This window comes from Neofelis nebulosa, chromosome 2, assembly GCF_028018385.1.
Source record: "Neofelis nebulosa isolate mNeoNeb1 chromosome 2, mNeoNeb1.pri, whole genome shotgun sequence".
Lineage (NCBI taxonomy): Eukaryota > Metazoa > Chordata > Mammalia > Carnivora > Felidae > Neofelis > Neofelis nebulosa.
Genome location: NC_080783.1, coordinates 213,279,111 through 213,304,417, shown reverse-complemented (window position 1 = coordinate 213,304,417; position 25,307 = coordinate 213,279,111). Strand labels below are relative to the sequence as shown.

The following is a 25,307-nucleotide window of genomic DNA, read 5'->3' as shown; positions in this document are numbered from 1 at the left end:
TGGGTCTCCCTCTCTCTCTGCCCCTCCCCCATTCACACTCTGTTTCTCTCTGCCTTTCAAAAATGAATAAATGCTAAAAAAAAAAAAAAAAAAAAAAAAAGAACTGAAACCATACATAGTATATCTCGTGATCACAATAGAATTAAAGTGAGAATCAATAACAATAAGATGCCTCTAAAATCCCTAAATATTTGGAAAATTAAACAGTACATTTCTAGATAACCTAGGGGTCAAGAAAGAAATCACAAAGGATATTAAAAATATTCTGAACTGAACAATAATAAAAATTAGACATTAAAATGTGGGGGAGGCAGCAAAAGCAGTTCTAGAGAAAAATGTATAGTTGTTTTGTTTTGAGAAATGTGTAGCTTTTAATGCTCTTATTAGAAAATAAGGAAGATGTAAAATCGATGTAAGCCTCTACCTTAAGGTAGAAACCAAAATCAATTAGAAATAAATAGAAAAAGGACATGATAAAAATGTGTGGAATTCAAAAAAATAGAAAAATAGAGAAAATCAACAATGTCAAAGTGGCTTTTTGAAAAGATTACTGAATTTGGTAAATGTCTTATAAGACTGATCAAGGAGAAAAGAAAGAAAACACGAATTACCATATAAAGAATGAAAAGAGGAGACATTATTATAGATCCTACAGACATTAAAAGGATTAAAAGGAGATTCTGTGAACAGTTTTGTACAGATAAATTCCACCCTTGAATCCTAGAATGACAAATTTCTTTAAAAACAAAGATTACCAAAACTGACACAAAGAAGAGATAGACAAATATTTGATAAAGAAATTTAAAATTTTAAAATAATTTATTATTTTTTAAATTTACATCCAAGTTAACATATAGTGCAACAATGATTTCAGGAGTAGATTCCTTAATGCCCCTTACCCATGTAGCCCATCTCCCCCTCACAACCCCTCCAGTAACCCTCTGTTTGTTCTCCATATTTAAGAGTCTCTTCTGTTTTGTCCCCCTCCCTGTTTTTATATTATTTTTGCTTCCCTTCCCTTATGTTCATCTGTTTTGTCTCTTAAAGTCCTCATATGAGTGTAGTCATTTGACACTTGTCTTTCTCTGACTAATTTCGCTTAGCATAATACCCTCTAGTTCCATCCATGAAGTTGCAAATGGCAAGATTTCATTCTTTTTGATTGCCGAGTAATACTCCATTGTGTATATATACCACATCTTCTTTATCCATTCATCCATCGATGGAAATTTGGGCTCTTTCCATACTTTGGCTATTGTTGATAGTGCTGCTATGAACACGCAGGTGTCCCTTCGAAACAGCACACCTGTATCCTGTGGATAAATACCTAGTAGTGTAATTGCTGGGTCATAGGGTAGTTCTAAGGAAATTTAATTTTTCATAAAAACCTTTCCCATAACGAAGACTTTAGGCCCATGTGGCTCCACTAGTGAATTCTACCAGACATTTTAGGAAGAAATAATACCAGTTCTAGGTAAACTCTTTCAGAAAGCAGGGGAGGAGGGAAAAGTTCCTCATTTATTTTATGAGGCCAGCATATACCTGGTACCCAAACTGGCATAGATATTATTAAAAAAAAAAAAAAAAAGGAACTACAAACTGGTATTCCCACATGAGATGCAAAAATTCCTAACTGTTACCAAATAGGAATCCAGCAAGTGAAGTTTATTCCAGGAATGTAAGATTATTTTCACATTTGAAAATTGATACATGTAATTTACTGTATTAACCTAAAAGACTAAACGAGAAAAACCTATCAGATTATCTCATTAAATGCCAAATAAACAAAAAGCTTACAACACCCATTCATGCTAATATTCAGCAAACTAGCAACCAAAGGGAATATTACAATCTACTTAAGGGCATTTGTCGTAAACCTACAGCTACCATTATACTTAAACTTTTTTTCCTTGAGATTGAGAACCAGCAACTTCATTTGACATTGCAGTAGCAGTCCTAGCCATTGTAATAGGGACAAATAAGTAAACAAGAAATTGAAAAAGCTTAAAGATCTGAAAAGAACTAAAACTTGTTATATGCAGATGACACAGTCATGTATGTAGAGAACTATGGACTCCATACGATTATGAGGCCTAATAAAGTTATCAAGATTTCAAGATTTAAGATCAAGATTTAAGATATAGGAATCAATTGTATTCTTATATTCTAGCCATGAACAATTGGAAGTGTAATTTTAAAAAGACACTACTTACAATAGCACCAGAAAACATTAATTACCCAGGAATCAATCTGAGGAATTATGTGCCAGCCTTCAATGCTAGAAGTGACAAAACCTTGCCAAGAGATATTAAAGAAAACCCAGTAACTAAGTGGAAAGATAACAAAGTTCATGGATTGGAAGACAAAATGTTGTTAGGATTTCCATTCTTGCTAAATTGATCTGGAGGTACAACCCAGTTGGCTAGCTGCAGCCCAATCGGCTGTCAACAGAATGATGAATAAATAAAAAATGGTACATTCATATACTGGCATGTGGACAAAATTCTGATACATATAGTAGCATGGCTGCATCTTGTAGAAATTTCATTTTACACACAAAAAAAGCCAGACATGGGGAGTAACCTATACTGTATCATTCCATTTACACGCAATTCAAGAACAGGCTCAACCAATATATAAGTGATAAGTATCAGACAGTGGTTGCTTCTTTCTTAGGAGAGGATGTTGCCTGGAAAGGGAAAGGAGGGAACTTTCTGCAGTGAGAGAAAGATTCTATAACGGTGTTGGGTCGTGGTTAACGAGGTATACATATTTGTCAAAACTCACCAAACTGAACATTTAAAATTACACATCTTACTGTATTTTTAACTATATACCTCAGTATAAATGTGTCTGAGATTGAAAACTGCAAATATCCTACTGAATTGTTGAACCGGTTTAGTGTTAAGCTTTCTCATATTCCACTAAGGAAGAAAAATTCAAGTTCTTTATTTAGGCTGATGGTTTTTCCACTGCTTTGTCTTCATAGGTTTTGCGTAGCCATAAAGAAGGAGAATTACCCAGATTATATGCCCTCAAACATATTTTCTGACAGTGCAAAGCAGATCTTCAGACAACCCGGGCATACCATATATCTCCTGCCAACTGTGGTCATCTGCAACTTGTTACCTTGTGAACTTGATTTTTATGTTAAAGGAATGCCAATTAATGGGACATTGAAACCTGGCAAAGAGGTGGCCCTGCACACAGCTGACACATCCCAGAACATCGAATTAGGTAAGGGTTTAGTCAGATAATCATCTGTGGTAACGCTATGGAAACGTCCATGAGTCTTTTGTGATCATTTGGTAAACATTTTAGAAAAATTATCACACATAGGCTATCTCAATAACCGAGCTCAAAGGATTTATGTAGTTGAAATAAAAAAGCGTCTTAGAAAATTACCAAAAGAAAAAACCTAAGCAGATCCAAAAGATTTACGGAGGAAGCACTCAACAGAGCCTTTTTCTTGTGTTGTTTACTTGATGTGATTTCAATGGGAAGTCATTTCATCTTTTCAAACCTTACGTTTTCCTGACTGTAAAATGTGCAAAATCCTACACCTCTCCTCTTTTCAGGAAAGGAGAAAACATTTGCTCAGTATAGACTGTACTCTGGGCGTCATGTCAAGGGCTTTTATACCCGTCATCTCATGTAATCCTTACAGTAGTTACTTGTCCTGTTTACTGACGAGGAAATTGAGGTCTGGGGTGTTTCATGCACCTAGTGATTTTCACTAGGGGTGGATGAAGTCAAAGTCAAGAATCATTGTATTTGTAGCACTTAAGGATTTGTGGGTTTGTTTTTTTTTTTTAAGTTTATTTGTTTTGAGAGCGAAAGTGCACACATGAGCAGTGGAGTGGCAGAGAGAGAGGGAGACAGAGAGTCCCAAGCAGGCTCTGCACTGTCAGCACAGAGCCTGACATGGGGCTCAACCCCACAAACCATGACATCATGATCTGAGCTGAAACCAAGAGTCATACGTTAACTGACTGAGCCACCCAGGCGCCCCAGGACATGTTTCTTTTAAGGTTGTTTTAGACACATTGAAAGGTAATGACGTAGATATTTTGTGTCTGTACAGTTTCATGAATGATCTCACTGTGTCACCTCATTGCATTTCACAGTCCCTGTCTCAGCCAGACGCTGTTATCCCCATTTTACAGATGCGGAACCTCACACGCATTGCACTTAGGCAACCTCTTCCACAATGTTTCTTGACCCCTGCGGGAAATGGCAACGTCTCCCCACCGCCCACCCCCATCACTGTGCGCACACCCAGCATTCTTCTCTTCCCAGCCATGCTGCACGTGGATTTTGACTTTTAATAACAACCCTGTGACAGACCTACTGGTATTCTCCCCACTTGGCAGATTAGCTTGCCCCACGTTGCTCAGCTGGTAAGGACAGACTGGGAATCGGAAGCAAGCCAGTGGAGCTGGAGAATCCTTGACTCTGTTACCCTGTACTTGCCTTTACTGTGTTTGAGGTGCCCAGCTCAGGGCCTGATGAGGAGTAAGCTCACAATAATCATAGCTGTCATTGATAGATTTTTGGTATTTCCATCCTTCTGATTGTGCAGTTCAGACTCTCTCCTGTACCTTCCAGGCCATCTGGTTTGCTTCATATTTATTCTCGCCCCAGTGCAGGGAAAATGGCCGTTCTAATGACATTTTTTGCCAGTGCCATATATAGTTCTGATTTTTCCAAGAAGTACCCAATTTTGTTTGGCTTTGGACTATTTTGACAAACGAAAGTGAGAAACCAGGAAGACAGTGGCTTGTATCTTCTTCAGGGGTATCGCTGGAGAACTTCCCACTCTGTAAAGAATTGCTCATTCCACCGGGAACCCAAAACTACATGGTAAGAATGCGACTCTACGACATCAACCGGCGGCAGCTGAACCTCACCATCCGGATTGTTTGTCGAGCAGAAGGATCCTTGAAGATCTTCATTTCTGCTCCATATTGGCTGATTAACAAAACAGGTATGTACAGAGGCTGCTCAGCTGGGCCTTTGGCGCCGGTCATGGGAATTCAGATTCATTTGCTCCGCTAACCGAGTGGAGCCAATGCAAATAGATGACTTCAACAGCGTAAGCTGCCGAAACTCTCCTGCCTCCATAAGAAGTGCTTCATCATGGTCAAAACTGTCCTTTCAGACAACAAACTGAGCCCACAAAATAAATTCAGTTTTCACCATTTTCCCCTGTGACAATTTTTTTTCCTTTGCCACATACATCTGTCTTGCATAGACCGGGTGGGATTGATGTAAACTTTCCCCTCCTCCCTAAAGGGTTACCGCTGATCTTCAGACAGGACAATGCAAAGACGGACACTGCAGGCCAGTTCGAAGAGCATGAGCTGGCCCGGAGCCTGAGCCCTCTCTTATTCTGCTACGCGGACAAAGAGCAGCCCAACCTGTGAGTACAGTAATTTATGGAAAGGGGAAGTAAGCTCCTAGGCGAGGGAAAAAATTAGCAAAGGCTCTAGTGTGTCCGTGTAAGTAGAAATATACTGTAGATAACAGTCCTGACTTGGCAGGGGAAGAGGACCATGACCTAATGGGATTTTTTTGGATCTAATTTCTGTGTCATTTGATATTGAAAATAAACCATTTGGTGGGTTGGTAATGAAAGCTAGTTTTATTTTACACGTATTGAAGCAGTTCTATTCGTAACTCTGCCAGTGAGCAGAGCCCCCACGGGTTCCCTTCCCTTCTCTGCCTGGTTTTCTCCTGCACGGAGCCCTCAGCCCAGGCAGCAGAGCTGGCATCAGAGGGGGACACAGCCTGGCTCTTTGGTAAAACAGCCACCCCACTGACCCAGTCCAGGGCGATTTGTGTAAGGGCTCAGGGGCCATCGCTTTTACCCTTGACATAAACGGTGCCATTTTCAAGATCTCAGAGCCCTCATCGCATGCTGAAAGGCCGGGAAGAGCACCCGTTGGGAGAGTTAGATGACCTGCCTTTGAGCATGTGGTAGGAGCATGAATTCCCTTTTGTTCTTGGTTTTGACATTCTGCTTTTTATAGGGGTCTTCTAATCTGGAGCCTTCCTCCAAAGAGACATGAGCGCAGGTGATGGCGCTACAGTGCCATTTGCTGTCACAGAGGAGGAGAGATGCGCTGCAGCCTTCCTAGGAAGGCTCGGGGAGTGCTGGGTGCCAGTGGGCGCAGACATGTCTCCCAGGGAGGGCTGCAGTCTCGGTTGGCCCTGGAGTCGGGGGGATTGACCGGGGTGCTAGACATGGTGGGAGACACATACAGCCACTTGGCACGTCGGCAAGCCATGTCTCACACCTTTCCTGAGGGGATTCTGACAGTGTCAGATCTAGGACTTGACATTTGTGACCCACTTTGACGTATCCAGGGAACTCAACAGTTCCCAAAGCATTTCTGCATAGACCATCACCTTTGATTCTCTCAACATCCCAATGGATTCGACAGGGCAGGAAATACTGTTTTACTTTAAGATGAGGAAACTGAGGCTCAGAGAGAGTTACTCGTGCAAGGTTACGTGGCCATTGGTGGTAGACCCGGAACACATACTCAAGAATTACGTTTCCGGGATCCCTGACAAGACACTGGCCCACGTAACAATGCTTTGCCGTTGTAACAGTACCAGGCCTGAGAAAGAACATACCGTCAGCTGCCTCCTCTCTACTTTTGTGTGTGCAGAACCACGTGTACACTTTTCTCTTACAGTCAAGGTATTTTCACAAACCCTTGAAACACCTGCGATAGGAAAGTATCAGTTTGCCTTGAACTCTTGTTTTTCAGAGGAGTGCGGTATCGTAGCATTTTCCTTATGCTTTATGCTCATAGAATCCTTGAATCTTCTCCTAGCGTGTCTAGCTATAGATGTCAGCACATTTCATGCGTTGTGGTGCCGTGGCTGCCTCCGAGATAGGGTGTTGCCCGCTGGTTGTTGGCCTGCTGTGTTTGGGAATCACCCGAGAGTGAGGAGGAGCCAGTATTAGAGTTCCGTTTCGGGTGGTAGCTGTAGCAGTGGTCCCTGATTAGAACAGGCGGATGAGACTTTCCTATGGATGAATACATGTATCTCTGCTTTTCTGCCCCACAGCTGCACGATGCGAATCGGAAGGGGGATTCATCCGGAAGGCATGCCGGGCTGGTGTCAGGGCTTCTCACTGGATGGCGGTAGTGGTGTCCGAGCTTTGAAAGTCATCCAGCAAGGAAACCGCCCAGGGCTGATCTATAACATTGGTGGGTTACATTTGGAGCAGCGGGAGAATCAGAACCATTGGCCGATGACCTCAGGCTTGGAGGAATAAGCTGGCCATACGTTTTGGCCTGGCTGCAAGTGCTGATTTTCTCGTTTGGCATTGGGTCAGGTATCTGTTCTCCGAATGCTAGATTGATATCAACACAGACCTATTCTCCTAGGGATCTCAGGAGCCACGTAAACACTGCCCTTTTGAGGTCTGGGGCTCTGTTTAATTTCAGACTCACCTGTGTTAGGAAAGTATCAGTTTGGCTTGAATCCTTGTTTTTCATGGGAATAATAGGAACACTTAGAATGCTTTTCATCCTCCAACCATTTCCCACGCATTCATTAAAACTTGCAAGCCCTCAGAGGGCAAGAAGCATTGTTCACCTTGAAACTGAAGCAGAGAGGTTAAGTGACTTGCCCAGACGCAAAGGGCAAGTCTGGGTCAGAAGTAGGATTCTAATTGGGGTGTGTGCATTTGAAGCAGAAAATATAATAAAATGCACTTAGCTAGTTATAGTAATTAGAAGCCCGTAAAGTAGCTTAGCTTGTGGAGGTGGAGAGTGGGGAGGGAAGCGGGGAACACTGGTCTGTATGCCTCCTAGCCATCAGGAATGCTCAACTCCAAAGATTTTCTGAAGAGTTAAGCTTGACTTAAATATGTCTCGGGTTTAATATGTTAGCACCGTACCCTTCCTTTAGTACATAATTTCCAAACATCTCAAAGCTCTGTTGAGTGTTGGATGTTGGAAAACCATCTAGAACTGTGCTGCCCATTGAACTCTCTGCAATGATGGCAGTGCTCCATTTCACACTGTCCAGCCCTGCAGTGCTAGCCACACGTGGCCACCAAGCACGCGCGCGAGAGTACATTGCTAAGAAACGTGGTAAGTGTGACCAAGAAATCGAATCTTTCGTTGTACTTAATGGATTTAAGTAGCCGTTCATGATCAATGGCAGCTGGAATTGGACAGTGTAGATATAGTCACTTTATAGAAGGAAGAACTAAGGTGGTATGAAGCTGTTTACCCTGAATCCCATGGAGGGTCAAAGGGTATATTTGTTTGAGGGCATGTTAGCAAGAGCCTCTTCCAAGTCCAGCTTCCTTCTTCTGTTTTTGGAATATGAATTTATATGCATTCTCCCTTGATATGGAAACTGTCTTCTTTAAGGTTGGTATTAAGATTTTTAGTAGAAGAAATAAACTTTCTGTGATCCTCCAGCTGGGGACCCTTCCCTTCCTTTCCCTTCCTTTCCCTTCCTTTCCCTTCCCCTTTCCCTTCCTTTCCCTTCCTTTCCCTTCCTTTCCCTTCCTTTCCCTTCCTTTCCCTTCCCCTTTCCCTCCTCCCTTCCCACATCCCTTCCCTCTTCCCTTCCCTCTTCCCTCTCCTTCTTCCTTCTTTCTTTCCTTTTTTTTTTTTTTAAGTTGTGTGTGTGTGTGTGTGTGTGTGTGTGTGTTCGCTGAGGATCATTTTCTGTCCTTTGTCTTTGCATCTGTTTGCTCCTCTCTTGAAGAAGCAAAGGCTGCTTCATGCTGTGTTTGGCTGTCTACTGGGATATCTTGCCCTTGACACAGTTCCTAAAGAAAGATACCAGAGGTTGGCTAGAAGCTGCCAGAAGGGAGGTTGAGGGAGGAATGGAAGTTGTGCCCTTCTGAAGCGGCTGGCACTAAGGGACCACAGAGTTCCTGCGGAGACACAAGTCTCCAGTCAAAAATACGCAGTGAGCACACATAGAAACTTTTATGCGAGGAGTGCTTATTAAAAGTCATTGCGTATGTTTTTTGGAACAATACTGGGATATGAATTTTGTTGTTACACCAAAGAAAGGAATAGAAGGGGCAGGATAGGACTTGGTAATGCCTAGCGTCGTGAGATCTTGGCATGTATTATCATGGAAATTTGTGGAATCTCTCGCTTGAATATTTTTGAAGAATTGGATAGATAGCTAGCTCCCTGTCAGGAATAGTTAAAAGCAAAGTCCCAAGATAAAGAGCCTGGGAGGACCTTGCCAGTTAGCCTTATATGTGCCTCCAAAAAGAAGGATTTTGTACATTTTTATCTTATCAGATAAAGATATTTATTGGGGGGTTGCCAAGGCTATCTAAGATGAAAAAGGAAACAAAAAGCCTGCTTTTTTCTAAAAATTGAGCATTGATACAGTAGTCTTTTTTTATAATATCAAATTAAACATATCCTGGGGTGCCTGAGTGGCTCAGTCTGTTGAGGGTCTGACTCTTGATCTCAGCTTAGGTCTTGATCTCACAGTCCTGAGTTCAAGCCTGCGTTGGGCTTCATGCTGGGTGTAAAGCCTACTTAAAGAAAAAAAAAAAAAAGAATATATTTGTTGTGGGCAGACTTTGTAGTGGTTGAGATCAGCTAGCTATCAATATAGATTTCTGACAATGCTTTCCTGTCTGTTACAGAAAAAAAAACGATAGGGTATATCTCCCTGTTTAAGTATTACTCAGCATTTCTTAGACACAGAATTTCAGACTCTCTTTGTTTTTGTGATTTGCTCAGTCTTTTAGGTAGTTTGAAGCCTTAGGTTAAAGCAACACCAGGTTTTTCAAGCCAGTACAGTGAATTATGGAGTTAACAGACTGGAATATTTCTATTTGGGGTTATGTTGGGACATTCAGGGAACCTAGTTGTCCTGTCCTAAGATCTCTTCCTTTTTTATGGTTCTTAACACTTGTTGACTGCTGACTACGGTCCTTATGTATGTCTCATCAGAATATGAGCAGGGCTCCCGAGGCAGTGTGCCTGGGTTTGAACCCAGCTGTGCCACTTACTGGCTGTCTGACCTCGTGCAAGTTGCCTAGCTTCCCGTATGCCTTAGTTTCCTCATCTAGAAAGTGAAAAGTGCAAATACTGACTCAAGACGTGTTATGAGAATTAAACGTAGGGCCTTTGGTAGAAACATAGCATACATTAAGAATTCAATAAACAGGTGCCTGGGCGGCTCAGTCAACCAGTTAAAGCATCCGACTTGATCTCAGCTCAGGTCTTGATCTCAGGGTTGTGAGTTCAAGCACCATGTTGGGCTCCACATGGGCATGGCGCCTACTTAAAAAAATTTTCAATAAATATTATTTTTTAAAATTATTTCTAGCTGTAAATATTGCTATCACTGTATAACCCTAGTGCCTTGAATATAGTTGCTCTATTTATTGTCTGAATGAATGAATAACTTATCCCACTGAGTTTTGTAGTTTTTAAAATTGTCATCAGAGTTTTTAAGATAATTCCATGCTGTTTCCCTTCTTTCTTCCCTTGGGATCCAATGTTGTGAGATTTCCATCTGATTGATTATGACTTTGTTTTCTTGGCATGTGTTTTGTTTGCTGTTCTGTTTTTTCAGTACATGGTAGGTGCTGGAATCGTTGAGCTTGTGAATGAGTATATCCTATGATATTTAACTTTATGTCCCAGCTGGGTTCTTGGGCAGCGAGCTAAAAGAAAGTACTAGAGAAGAGTCCTCTGCATTCAGGGCTGTGCAGGATCCAGTTAAGTAATCTGAAATCTCTGCAATATCATGTAAAAGGAGCAAGTTCTCAAGGAGGAAATTTTGTGTTTCAGATGGAAACAGAAGTGTACTACATAAACTATCTTAGTAGTCTACTTCATAAATGGAGACCATAGGTATCTGTGGCTAAACACCTGCGTGCCTTAGTTGCTGTTGTGACGGTGCACCCTTTAGGGAGAAACCAGGAATCACAACGATATTGGTATCACCACTGAGACTTTTCAAGACCTGAGGGGGCATGAAGAATAATACTTGGAGTGTACTCATTGATTTCATTCCATTCTTGGAAGGTTTCATAGAGGCTCTGGGTGACATAACTATTTTCTCTGAGAAACTAAGTAATTGTGAAGCCTATTGTTTTTTGTTGGACCATGGATTTTCTGTCTTCTGATGAATTCATGGAAGTGGCTCTTATTATTTGTAGGTATTGATGTCAAGAAAGGCCGAGGTCGATATATTGACACCTGTATGGTCATCTTTGCCCCCCGGTACCTGTTAGATAATAAATCATCTCACAAGCTTGCATTTGCACAGAGGGAATTTGCCAGAGGACAGGTAAGTCGTTTACTTTTGAAGAATGACCAGTGTTTATTTAACAGTACAGTGGGTTTTAATGCCATGATTTATCTCCCCATCAACACTGTTAAGTTTTGTGATGTGAATAACCATTTTACGCCTTTGGTACCCTAAGTAGCTCATGGTAGAGAGCAAGGCCCAGACCAGGCAGTTACTCAGCAAACATTTACTGTCTTGACTTGTGTTTGTTGACTAAAGACAGTGATCCTTTATCTTTTAGGGAACAGCCAATCCTGAAGGTTACATTTCCACCCTTCCTGGTTCCAGCGTGGTGTTCCATTGGCCTCGGAATGATTATGATCAGCTCTTGTGTGTCAGATTGATGGATGTTCCCAATTGTATTTGGTCTGGAGGGTTTGAAGTCAATAAGAATAATTCCTTTCATATCAACATGAGGTAAATTCAGACACTGTATTTAGACCAAACGTAGTCCTCTTTCAGGTGCAGTAATGTATCATATAAATTTGAAATATCTACGAAGTAAATAGTAATACTGCCCTTTATGAAATGGGTGGTTATGTTTCTGGCTCTAAGTTCTTAAAATTTGTGGTGACCAAGTAAGTGTGACCGAATGTTTCGATGGAATGAATTAAAGGCATGTTGACAGTTTTGACCATTGTGCAGTTGCTATGGTCTGAGGTTATAAATCCAATGGGTAGTGCTGAGCTCGTGATTGCCTGCAACTCTGAGAATTGTGTCTGCACTTAGATGCTAACATTGTTGATAGATGGTTTTGTGTATTCTTGCACACTGTGTATACTCTTGTCTCACTTGGTGGTATTTTAGTAAATCGTCTGGCCTTTCTTGCCCGTCCCACTGACCCTCAGGTCCTTATTAAGAAAAATCAACAAATTTAGCCTCAGCTACCACAGGATGAATTTTTTCTTTCTGTTTTTATCGGATGTTTTTAAAATTTTTTTAATTTTTAATTTTTTTTTTAATGTTTATTTATTTTTGAGAGAGACAGAGACAGAATGCAAGTGGGTTAGGGACAGAGAGAGAGGGAGACACAGAATCCGAAGCAGGCTCCAGGCTCTGAGCTGTCAGCACAGAGCCCGACGCGGGGCTCAAACTCACGAGCTGTGAGATCATGACCTGAGCCAAAGTCAGATGCTTAACCGACTGAGCCACCCCGGTGCCCCATTTTCTAAAATTTTTTAAAATGTTTATTCATTTTTGAGAGAGAGAGAGGGGAGAGGGGCAGAGAGAGAGACACACACACACAGAATCCAAAGCAGGCTCCAGGCTCTGAGCTGTCAGCACAGAGCCCTATGTGGGGCTCGAACTCATGAACCATGAGATCATGACCTGAGCTGAAGTCGGCCTCCCAACTGATTGATCTACCCAGGAGCCCCTCAACTTTGTTCTTTTTTAAGATTATTTTGGCCGTTTGGAATTCCTTGAGATTCTATCAGAATTTCAGGGTAAATTTTTCTCTTCTGGAAAAAAAATCACTTGGGATTTTGGTAGGGAGTATATTGAATCTGTAGATCCACTTGGGGCCCCATTTTCATATGAACAATATTAAGTTGGATTTGTACATGTGGAATGCTATTCCATTTATTTGTGTCCTATTCAATTTCTTTTTTTTTTTTTTAAGTTTATTTATTTTAAGAGAGAGGGCACGCACATGTGGGATTGGTGGGGGGGGGGGGGGGGGGCGAGGGGCACAGAGAGAGAATCCCAAGCAGGCTTTGTGCTGCCAGCGCACAGCCCAATACGGGACTCAACTCACAAACTGTGAGATCATGACCTGAGCCGAAATCAAGAGTCAGATGCTTACCCGACTGAGCCCCTCAGGTGCCCCATTCTGTTTAATTTCTTTCATCAAATGCTTTTGAGGCTAAAGACCCTGAAATCATTGCTATTTTGATGCATTTAAAAGCATAATGTAAGCTTTTATACTTCATGGTTAGTTCTGCATTGAGAACATTATTATAAGGGAACAGAAGCATGGCTGATATAAAAAGAGATGATGCAAAATAATGTCTATATTGACTTTTTAAAACATGTATTATTTGAGGGTTTTTTTGTTTTTTTTCTTGGCGGTCAGTGGTGTGCCCTTCTTAGTTTCCTTTTGCTCTGGCCCTTATCAGAGTTCACTGCGTCTGGTAAAGGGGTTTTCAAGCTGTGTTCCTAGGAGTTGTCGGGGGTGGTTGAGGAGGTGACTTCAGGGGCTGAGGGAGCCAAGTGGTTAGGGGGCCGGTGTGCTTACCCCTGCTCCACCCAGAAGCTAGTCTGCTAGTATCCTGTATCCCCACGAGATTTAATGGTGGGCGGGGAGGTGAGGAGTTGGTTCTGTAGCTAAAACCACCAGAGGTTTATATACTGCTTGGGTGGAGGTCACCTAGAAATGTTGTGTGAGAAGAGGAAGCCAATTTAGAATTGAGCAAAAGTTGCTGGTGACTAAGGAAGGAAAGAAAAGGTGTGGACGTGGGGAACGAAGGTGGCTTGTATACGTTTGTCAACCCTTCGGAGGGGTTCTAGCGCACAGTCCTAAGATACTGAGCAAAGACCCTCTGTTTCTTTTCCTTTCCCTGTGTTTTCATTTTGAAACAGTTTAAACCTACAGAAAACTTACAGGTAGTGCAAAGAACACCCCTTTATCTTTCACTTGGATTAACTACACATCAGCACTTTGCTGTATCCTGCTTTGTCTCCATGCATGTACACGTACACACTTTTTCTCTGAGCCATTTGAATGTAAATTGAAGTCACCCTGTTAGTTTAGCCATAAAAACTTATAGTTTATCTACCTAAAGACAAGGACATTTTGGGGTACCTGAGTGGCTCAGTAGGTTAAGTGCCTGACTTTGGCTTAGGTCTTGATCTCACGGTTCGTGAGCTCGAGCCCCGCATCGGGCTCTGTGCTGACAGCTGGGAGCCTGGAGCCCACTTTGAATTCTGTGTCTCCCTCTCTCTCTGTTCCTCCCCTGCTCACACTGTCTCTCCCTCAAAAATAGACATTAAAAAAAAAATACAGGGACATTTTTCTAAATAAATATACTAACATTACACACTTAATATAAGTTTATTTATTTATTTTGAGAGAGTTGGGGAGGGGCAGAGAGAGAGGACAGAGGATCCAAAGCGGGCTCTGTGTTAACAGCTAAAACCCCGATGAGGGCTCAAACTCACATGTGAGATCACGACCTGAGCCAAAGTTGGATGCTCAACCAGCTGAGCCACCTAGGTGCCCCTGATAGTTGTTTTTTTTTTTTAAAGTAATCTCTACACCTAACATGCTCAAACTTGCAACCCCAAAATCAAGAGTTAACATGCTCTACTGACTGAGCTAGCAGGTGGCCCTGATAAATAGTCTTTTGAAATACCCTTCATAGCATAACACCCTTTGCCTTGATCTAGGATTCAGTCAGAGGTCATGCATTTTATTTGGCAGACATATCTCATCCACTTTAATCTACAGTAGTCCTACTTTTCCTTTTTTGGTCTTTATAGACATTGAAAGCATAAGAGACTCTTAAAAACTGAGAACAAACTGAGGGTTGATGGGGGGTGGGAGGGAGGGGAGGGTGGGTGATGGGCATTGAGGAGGGCACCTTTTGGGATGAGCACTGGGTGTTGTATGGAAACCAATTCGACAATAAATTTCATATTAAAAAAAAAAAAAGAAAATTTTAAAGATTCCAAGCCAGTTTCTTATAGAATGTTCTCTTCTCTGAATTTTTCTTTTCTTTTTTTTTAATAATATATTTATTTTTTAATTTACATCCAAGTAGCGTATAGTGCAATAATGATTTCAGGAGTAGAAAGCAGTGATTCATGCCCTACATATAATACCCAGAGCTCATCTCAACAAGTGTCTTCCTTAATGCCCAGCACCCATTTAGCCCATCCCTCCACCCACAACCCCTCCAGCTACCCTGTTTGTTCTCTGTATTTAAGAGTCTCTTATATTTTGTCCCTCTCCCTGTTATTATATTATTTTTGCTTCCCTTTCCTTATGTTCATCTGTTTTGTATCTTAAATTCCACATATGAGTGAAGTCATATGTTGTTTGCCTTTCTTTAATTTTGCTTAGCATAATACACTCTAGTACCATCCACAGTGTTGCAAATGGCAAGATTTCGTTTTGATTGCTAAGTAATACTTAGCAATTGTATGTATGTGTGTGTGTGTGTGTGTGTGTGTGTGTGTGTGTATACACATATATATATATATATCTATATACATATCTATATATCTTCTTTATCCACTCATCTGTTGATGGACATTTGGGCTCTTTCCATACTTTGGCTATTGTCAGCGCTGCTATAAACATTGGGGTGTATGTGCCCCTTTGAAACAGCACACCTGTGTCCTTTGGATAAATACCTAGTAGTGCAATTGCTGGGTCATAGGGTAGTTCTATTTTTAATTTTTTGAGGAACCTCCATACTGTTTTCCATAGTGGCTGTACCAGTTTGCATTCCCACCAGCAATGCAAACAAGATCCTCTTTCTCTGCATCCTCGCCAGCGTCTGTCATTGCCTGAATTGTTAATTTTAGTCATTTTGACTGGTGTGAGGAGGTATCTCATTGTGGTTTTGGTTTGTATTTCCCTGATGATGAGTGATTTTGAGCATTTTTTCATGTGTCTGTTAGCCATTTGGATGTCTTCTTTGGGAAAGTGTCTGTTCATCTCTTTTGCCCATTTCTTCACTGGATTATTTGTTTTTTGGGTGTTGAGTTTGATTAAGTTCTCTCTAGATTTTGGATTCTAACCCTTTATCTGATATATCACTTGCAAATACCTTCTCCCATTCCACAGGTTGCCTTTTAGTTTTGCTGATTGTTTCCTTCACCGTGCAGAAGCTTTTTATCTTGATGAGGTCCCAATAGTTAATTTTTGCTTTTGTTTCCCTTCGCTCTGGAGACATGTTGAATAAGAAGTTGCTGCAGCCGAGGTCAAAGAGGTTGACCTGCTGTCTCCTCTAGGATTTTGATGGCTTCCTGTCTTACATTTAGGCTTTCATCCATTTTGAGTTTATTTTCATGTATGGTGTAAGAAAGTGGTCCAGGTTCATTTTTCTGCATGTCGCTGTCCAGTCTTCCCAACACCATTTGCCGAAGAGACTATCTTTATTTCATTGGATATTCTTTCCTGCTTTGTCAAAGATTTGTTGGCCATATGTTTGTGGGTCCATTGCTGGGTTCTCTATTCTTTTCCATTGATCTGAGTGTCTGTTTTTGTGCCAGTACCTACTGTCTTGGTGATTACCTCTTTGTAATACATCTTGAAGTCCAGGATTGTGATACTGCCAGCTTTGGCTTTCATTTTCAGGATTGCTTTGGCTATTTGGGGTCTTTTCTGGTTCCATAGAAATTTTGGGATTGTTTGTTCTAGGTCTGTGAAGAATGCTGGTGTTATTTTGATAGAGATTGCATTGAACATGTAGATTGCTTTGGGTAGTATTGACATTTTGACAATATTGGTTCTTCAGTCCATGAGCATGGAACGTTTTTCCATTTTTTGTGTGTCGTCTTCAATTTCTTTCATAAGCTTTCTATAGGTTTCAGTGTATAGGTTTTTCACCTCTTTGGTTAGGTTTATTACTAAGTATTTTTGGGTTTTGTTGCAATTGTAAATGGGATCAATTACTTGATTTCCCTTTCTGCTGCTTCACTGTTGGTGTATAGAAATGTAGCCAATTTCTGTGCATTGGTTTTATATCCTGTGACTTTGCTGAATTCATGAATCAGTTTTAGCATTTTTTTGGTAGAATATTTTGGGTGGTCTGCAAAGAGTGAAAGTTTGACTTCCTCCTTGCCAGTTTAGATGCCTTTTATTCCTTTGTGTTGACTGATTGCATCTAGGACTTCCAATACTATGTTGAAATACAGTGGTGACAGTGGACATCCCTGTCGTGTGCCTGACCTTAGGGGGAAGGCTCTCAGTTTTTCCCCTTTAAGGATGATATTAGCGGTGGGTCTTTTGTATATGGCTTTTATGATCTTGAGGTATGATCCTTCTATGTGTATTTTCTTGAAGGGTTTTATCAAGAAAGGATGCTGTATTTTGTCAAATGTTTCTCTGTGTGAGAGGATCGTGTGGTTCTTGTCCTTTCTTTTATTAACGTGATGTATCACATTGATTGATTTGTGGATATTAAATCAGCCCTGCATTCCAGGTATAAATCCCACTTGATCATGGTGAATAAGTCTTTTAATGCATTGTTGGATCTGGTTGGCTAGTATCTTGTTGAGATATTTTTCAGATTTGTTGAGAATCTTGTTGAGAATTTTTGCATACACATTCATCAGGAAAATTGGTCTGCAGTTCTCCTTTTTAGTGGACTCTTTGTCTGGTTTTGGAATCAAGGAAATGCTGGCCTCGTAGAATGAGTTTGGAAGTTTTCCTTCCATTTCTACTTTTTGGAACAGCTTCAAAAGAATAGTAGTTAACCCTTCTTTAAATGTTTGGTAGAATTCCCCTGGAAAGCCATCCAGCCCTGGACTCTTGTTTTTTCGGGAGAGTTTTGATTACTAATTCAGTTTCTTTACTGATTATGGGTATGTGCAAATTTTCTATTTATGCCTGTTTCAGTTTTGGTAGTTTATATGTTTCTAGGAATTTGTCCATTTCTTCTAGTTTGCCCAATTTGTTGGCATATAATTGCTCATAATATTCTCTTAGTATTGTTTGTATCTCTGCAGTGTTGGTTGTGATTGCTTTCATTCTTGATTTTATTTATTTGGGTCCTTTCCTTTTTCTTTTTGATCAAACTGGCTAGGGGTTTATCAGTTTTGTTAATTCTTTCGAGGAACCAGCTCCTGGTTTCATTGATCTGTTCTACTGTTTTTTAAATTTTGATAGCATTGATTTCCACTCTAATCTTTATTACTTCCCATGTTCTGCTGGCTTGGGTTTTATTTGCTGTTCTTTTTCCAGCTCTTTAAGGTGTAAAGTTAGGTTGTGTATCTGAGACTTTTCTTCCTTCTTTAGGAAGACCTGGATTGTTACATACTTCCCTCTTATGATTACCTTTGCTGCATCGCAGAGGTTTTGGGCTGTGGTGTTATCATTTTCATTGGCTTCCATGTACTTTTTAATTTCCTCTTTAACTTCTTGGTTAACCTACTCATTCTTTACAGGGATGTTCTTTAGTCTCCAAGTTTCTGTTGTCTTTCCAAATTTTTTCTTGTGGTTGATTTCGAGTTTCATAGCATTGTTGTCTGAAAATATGCATGGTACGATCTCAATCTTTTTGAACTTGTTGAGAGCTCATTTTTGACCCAGTATGCGATCTATCCTGGGGAATGTTCCATGTGCACTCAAGAAGAATGTGTATTCTGCTGCTTTAGGATGAAATATTCTGAATATATCTGTTAAGTCCATCCAGTCCAGTGTGTCATTCAAGGCCATTGTTTCCTTGTTGATTTTCTGTTTAGAAGATCTGTCCATTGCTCTAAGTGGGGTGTTGAAGTCCCTACTGTTATGGTATTATTATCAATGAGTTTCACTGTGTGTGTGTGTGTGTATGTGTGTGTGTGTGTGTGTGTGTGTATATATATATATATATATTTGTGTGTATATATATATTTGCTCTCACGTTGGGAGCAGAAATATTTATAATTGTTAGCTCTTCTTGGTGGATAGACCCCTTACTTATGATATAATACCCTTCTTCATCTCTTGTTATAGTCTTTATTTTAAAATCCAGATTGTCTGATATAAGTATGGCTACTCCGACTTTCTTTTGGCTTCCGTTAGTATGACAGATGGGTCTCCATCCCCTGACTTTCAATCTGAAGGTGTCTTTAGGTCTACGTTGGGTATCTTGTAAACAACATATAGATGGATCTTGTTTAATTATCCATTCTGTTACCCTGTATGTTTTCTGGATTTTTCTGACAGTTTCCTATACATAGATTTAATTGAACCTTTTTTGGTAAGAATACTACCTATGTTGTGGTATGTGTTTCTCGTTGCGTCAGTAGGAAGCCTGTGATGTCTGTTGCTCCCTTTACTGATGTTGCTAAATTCAGTCATCATATGATTAGGATGGTGTCCACCAGGTGTCTCTATTGTCAAGTTACCTTTACTTCTTTGTAAACGATAGTAAGCCATTGGGGGAATAATTTGAGACTGTATTTTCCCCCAAAATCTTTCACTCAGTGGTCTGATGGTTCTTACCTGAATCAGTGATTTCATTGGTGGTTGCAAAATGGTGATTTTTCTAATTCTGTCGTTTCTTCGGTGTTTATTAGCTGATATTCTTTTGTAAGATAGAGCTTCTTCGTTCTCTCAAGTGATCTGTCTATATTTAAATACAGATACACATATACACGTACATATATATAACAAATCATATTTATTTGCTGGTAACTACTGGTGGATTCTCCTCACCTTCCCTCATCCTATAGTGAAAACCTTGGTTATCAATAGCATCAATATATTAGTTTGAACTATGTGAAATTGCTCTTTTTTTTTTATGTCAAAGCAATCTAATACCAACAATTTTATGGAGTTCAACCAATTTTTACTCATTTGCTAGGCTGGCACTACTACCCAAAACATATCCACTAAGTAAAATATGTAGATCTTATTATAGAGTGACAAACTGCCGTACAGAAGTTGCTTGAATGAATTCCTTTTTATTATTCTGTGTGATTACACTGTCAATTTCTACCTTTTTAATGTGATGGAAGAGCACACACTGGTATTAGTTGAAGTCCAGGCAACATCAGGATTGTGAGAAGTATAAGAAAGTGAACTGTAACCTGTTTCTTCCATGTTGTGCAGTCTCTTTCTTTCCTTTTTCTGCAGAGATACTCTGGGAAAATGCTTCTTCCTGCGTGTGGAAATTACTCTTCGAGGAGCTACCTATAGGATCTCATTTAGTGACACAGACCAGTTACCCCCTCCTTTCCGAATTGACAACTTCTCTAAGGTATCGAGCAGGGTGGTGAGCCAGTTTGGCTGTTTCACTTGCGGGAAGGTGGAGTTTGTACCGCCTTGAAGATAATGATGAAATACATTTTAAACTTGGGTTTAAAAAAACCTATGTGGGGATCTCCTCAACTGGATAACCCTAGACATCCTTACCTTCTGGAGGTGGTTTCTGCTGGTTGTTTTGATTGCTGGGCAGCCTTGTCCGGAAGTGACTTCTCAGAGCCACCTCCACCCCCACCCCCAATCATTTTGACTGTATTATTTGGTGGACATGTACCCTCTGTAGACATTCCATACAGACAGAGAGGAATTGGAATCAGTCCAGTGATAATGGGAATGGGCATTGTTACTATTGCTTAGTTACAGCGAGCATTTCTATAAATCTTCCAAGTAAAGCCAAGATGGAAAGAAGATACCATTTTAAATAATGCCTTTGATAATAACCTCTTATAATATGTGACTTCCCATAGCCGAATTCTAGAATTTTTATTCCTTTCTGGGTTCAGAGCGTATCACGAGGGGTGAGGGTAGAAGAGATGGTCTGTGTCCTTTAATTGTTGGGCTCGTTGCAGTTTGAAAGATGACTAGAAAAGCATTTGAAGGGACGCCTGGGTGGCTCAGTAGGTTAAGCATCGATTCCTGATTTTGGCTCAGGTCATGATCTCACGGTTCAGTTTGAGCCCTGCTTTGGGCTCCGTGCTGACAGTGCAGAGCCTGCTCAGGACTCATGCTCTCCCTCTCTCCCTGGCCCTGCCCCTCCACCTTTCTCTCAAGATAAATAAAGAAATAATTTTTTTTTTTTTTTTTTTTTTTAAAGAGAAAGGCATTTGAAGAGACGAGAGAATTGCCCTCGTGATTGTGGTTATGCCCAATGTAGGATTTGTTTGGGAAGGGTCTGGAACTTAAATTTAGGAAGCACTGACTCACTTTCTAGTGAGACCACTCTGAATGAAAGTCCTCTGTATCCTCTCTGCCCTTACCATAGGTTCCAGTTGTCTTTACTCAGCATGGTGTAGCTGAACCCAGGCTCCGAACTGAAGTGAAGCCCATGACTTCATTGGATTATGCCTGGGATGAACCCACTCTGCCTCCTTTTATCACGCTGACCGTCAAAGGGGCAGGCTCCTCAGAGCTCAACTGCAACATGAACGATTTCCAGGATAACCGACAGCTTTATTATGAAAACTTCATTTACATTGCTGCTACATATACATTCTCTGGGTAATTCTGGGTTCCGTTACTGTTCTCATAAAGCAGAAGGCTCTAATTCGTAACTGGTTTTAAATTTTAAGCAATCCTCAAGAGGCTCAAAGGATGGAGGAAGATTCCTTCCATTCTTTACCAAATCCTGGGCTCAGGGTCTATCTTGAGAGGTCTTAGGCTAAACCCTTGTCTTCTGGCTAGATTAAATTTATCTAGAGAGGCAAGACTGCTCTTTTTTTAATGATCTCCCCAATAATCCATTCTAGTATTTAACATTCCTCCCATAAGATATTAGTCTCACAATATCCTCAGTTCTTTTTTAAGGTGGTATTTTTAATGTATTTTTTAAAGTTCTTGCTGCTGGTTTTAAGTTTGTTTTATGTCTTTCCTCATTTGAAACTGACCAATCTTTATCATAATTACTCAAATCGTTTTGACTCCCCTCTCCCATTGAGAATACTGGTTAAGCAGACACTTAGAGTCTATCTTAATTTTATCACCTATGGCCAACCAAAGTAGCTCAACTTGACAGTAATTCCAGTTGCCTTAGAATTATAATCTTCACTGACATCTGGTTAGCTGTATCTAGAAAACTCAGGTGAATAATAGCAAGTTTATTCTAATTCTGTTGTTAGATTGGCACATAGAGATTCAAAACATTGGGCTTTCAAAAAGTAGTCATTTCACCAACATATAAATACAATTATTTCTGTCCTGGTGATGGGGCCAATTTTAAGATGTACCTGTGGAAAAACCAGGGAAAATAGCTAAATCTTGAGCATTTTACAAATATAAATCGCCGGACGGACAGGACACTTAAAGTCAGATTCCTTCCCAAAAATTCTGAATAGTTTTGCTTATGAATGGTATTTTTTATCTGCCTGCGGCTCACAAAAATAATCTCTCTGCCTGGCAGTACCTCTCATCTACCTAGAGTCCAGATTTCACTAGTAATGAATTCAACGGGCATCTTTACTTAGAATAGCCACTCTTTTCCTTGTTTGTTGCAGTTCTCTTTGGAAATAATGGTGCCGGGATGTTTATTTTGTTATAATTAAGCCAGCCTGTTTGTTTCTTTTGAAAGATTATGGCACTTGACAGCATGACATGCTTAAGGTTTTAGTGCCTGAAAAGCCAGTTCTTAATCTGGTTGTTAATCATGTTTTTCTCTTTACGTTCTTAAGTTCAATTCCAGTAGTTACTACACTCTTTAACTGAAGAATCCTTGTGGGTGATTATGAGTTTAATGGGTTGGACAGATATGGGGCAGAGAAAAAGGGAGGTTCTGAGAATCTTGGTGTGAGGAGAGATTGAACCATGTTTTGGAGTATATAAGACACTATGTTTTTGCCTTTTGGGAGAGAACAAATGCTGGGGAAGAGACAACTTTTGTTTTTGTTGGTTTTTATTTTAAATTGAGATGAAATTCACATAACATAAAATTAACCATTTAAGAATCAACCATTAGTGACATTTAGTGCATTCGTGATGTTGTGCAGCCACCGCCTCTGTCTAGTTCCAGAACATTTTCATCCCTCCGGGAAGAAACGCCGAACCCATTAAGCAGTTACTCCCCATTACCCTCTCCCCCCAGCCCTTGGCAACCACCAGTCTACTTTCTGTCCCTAAGGATCGACCTATTCCAGATAATTCATGTGAATTGATTCATAAATATGTGACCTGCTGTATCTGGCTTCTTTCACTTAGCATTAATATTTTCAAGGTTCGTTCACATTGCAGCACGGATTTCCTTCTTACTGTGGCCAAGTAATACTCCATTGTATGGGCATACCACACTCTGTTGTCCATTCAGCTGTTGATGGACATCTGTGTTGTCTCCTGTTGTTGGCCTTTGTGCTGCTATCAATGTGCCTATGCCTGTATTGGTTTAAGTAATTGTTTCTGATTCCTTTGTGTGTATATGTAGGAGTGGAATTGCTGGGTTCTGTGGTATTTCTATGTTTTAACCTTCTGAGGAACTACTATACCATTTTCCACAGTAGCTGAATCGTTTTACATTCCCGCCAGCAACATAACAAGGGCCCTGACTTCTCCACACCCCCAGCAACACTATTTTACATTTTTTGGATTGTAGCCATCCTACTGGGTGTGTGATGACTTCTCAGTGTGGTTTTGATTTGCGTTTCCTTAATAACTGATGATGTTGAGGATCTTTTCCTCTGCTAATGGGCCATTTGTGTATCTTTGGAGAAATGTCTATTCAAATCCTTTTCTCATTTTTAAATTTTTTTTTCACCTTTTTATTGTTGAACTTTAAGAGTTCCTTATATAATATGGATACAAATTCTGTATCAGATATAGGATTTGCACATATCTTCTCTCCTATTCTTTGGATGATCTTTTTACTTTCTTGATGGTGTCCTTTGAAGGTCAGAAGTTTTTTAATTTTGTTGAAATCTAATTTATGTCTTTATTTTTGTCACTTGTGCCTTTTTTTGGTCATGAAAACTAGTTTTTAACTCCCAATTCATCGGTCCCTTTTTTGATGATGGAGATTAGTGGGAAAAGGAGAATAATCTAAATAAAATCTTACCAAAATACCTTAAAGTGGGGGGGGGGGGCGCCTGGGTGACTCAGGCAGTTAAGTGTACGACTTTGGCGCAGGTCATGATCTCACAGCTTGTGAGTTTGAGCCCCCGTATCGTGCTCTGTGCTGATGGCTCGGGCCTGCTTTGGATCCTGTGTCTCCCTGTCTCTGCTCCTCCCCCGCTCACACTCTGTTTCTCTCTCTCAAAAATAAACATTAAAAAATATTTTTTAAAAAAATACCCCAAAGTGTAGGTAGGCTGCAACATTCCATAAAACTTACGATTCTTAAGCCACAGAGAAACACAACACGATCGGGTTGGAGGAAGGTGAATATGAACCCCTTGTTTTCTTTTCATTCTAGAGGGACTTCTGATTCATTGCCAAGTTTTAGGGATGCAGTGATGCTGATCTTCTGTCTGGCAAAAAGTAGAGCTAATTCTTGGACCCTTGGAATGTCTGGCTTAATTTGGGAGAAGGGGGTGCTGAAGCTATATAGTCATTCTTTTATGTCTGAATTGTAAGGCACTAGAATCATCAGGAGAGGGGAGATGTTAGTATGTTTTCTGGCAAATGAATCTGGAAACATAACCTTGATCTTTCTGCAACTTGGGTTAGACATTCTTTCGTGATGGAAAAAAAGTCTCCCCTTTACAGATGAGGTTTTAAGCATTTGCTGCTGAGTACTTGTATATATGTGCAAGTATATGTATATACATATATGTACATATGACTGTTTTAATTCCAGTTTACAGGAGGGGACAGGAAGGCCTGTGGCTTCCAGCAAGGCCACCACCTGTGCAGAGCTGGTCTTGGATGTCTCACCAAAGACACAGAGAGTCATTTTAAAGAAGAAGGTAAGAGCACTTAGCATTTGGAGTTTAGAAGGGGAGACTGTTAGCCGTGGAGGGGACTCTGGTCATGCAGTCTGGCCCCTCCTCATGCACAGGCTGGACGACTTGCTCAGGGTGGGATGTGGGGTCTCTCCTGCTCAAGTTGCTGTTCTTCCTCCTGTCCTGTGACATCTGCTCTAGGAATTCCAAGCCCTTCTCATCTTCGATGCCCTTTTTGGAGAACTTATCTTTTAAATTCATTTTTTTCCCGAGTCATGATTTGCTGTTCTCAATACTCTCTTTTTCCATTGAAATGGCTCCCCAGTCTACTATTTCCTAAACTGAACAGAAAAATGATCAAACTGACAACTTTCCCCCTTTTTATGCCGACACACGTTCTTTCCAAGGGTCAGTTTAGGGAAATGTTTCCACTAATAGACCTACGTATAGAGAGGAAGGCAGGCAAATCTGGCCGGAAGCAGCACAGATGGCAG

At 40.6% G+C, this 25,307-nt stretch overlaps 1 protein-coding gene across 9 annotated transcripts in view; it reads left to right on the top strand.

Moving 5' to 3' along the window:
- Positions 1–25,307, top strand: part of VPS13D (vacuolar protein sorting 13 homolog D) — a 258,246-nt gene that overhangs the window by 111,636 nt on the left and 121,303 nt on the right. For all 9 annotated transcript variants that reach the window (XM_058719034.1, XM_058719033.1, XM_058719032.1 and 6 more), the window contains 9 exons: positions 2,990–3,237; positions 4,796–4,987; positions 5,296–5,422; positions 7,084–7,226; positions 11,183–11,313; positions 11,555–11,730; positions 20,105–20,228; positions 21,216–21,451; positions 24,729–24,837. In XM_058719034.1, coding sequence (XP_058575017.1) covers positions 2,990–3,237; positions 4,796–4,987; positions 5,296–5,422; positions 7,084–7,226; positions 11,183–11,313; positions 11,555–11,730; positions 20,105–20,228; positions 21,216–21,451; positions 24,729–24,837 — 1,486 coding nt within the window. The remainder of the gene's footprint in view (positions 1–2,989; positions 3,238–4,795; positions 4,988–5,295; positions 5,423–7,083; positions 7,227–11,182; positions 11,314–11,554; positions 11,731–20,104; positions 20,229–21,215; positions 21,452–24,728; positions 24,838–25,307) is intronic.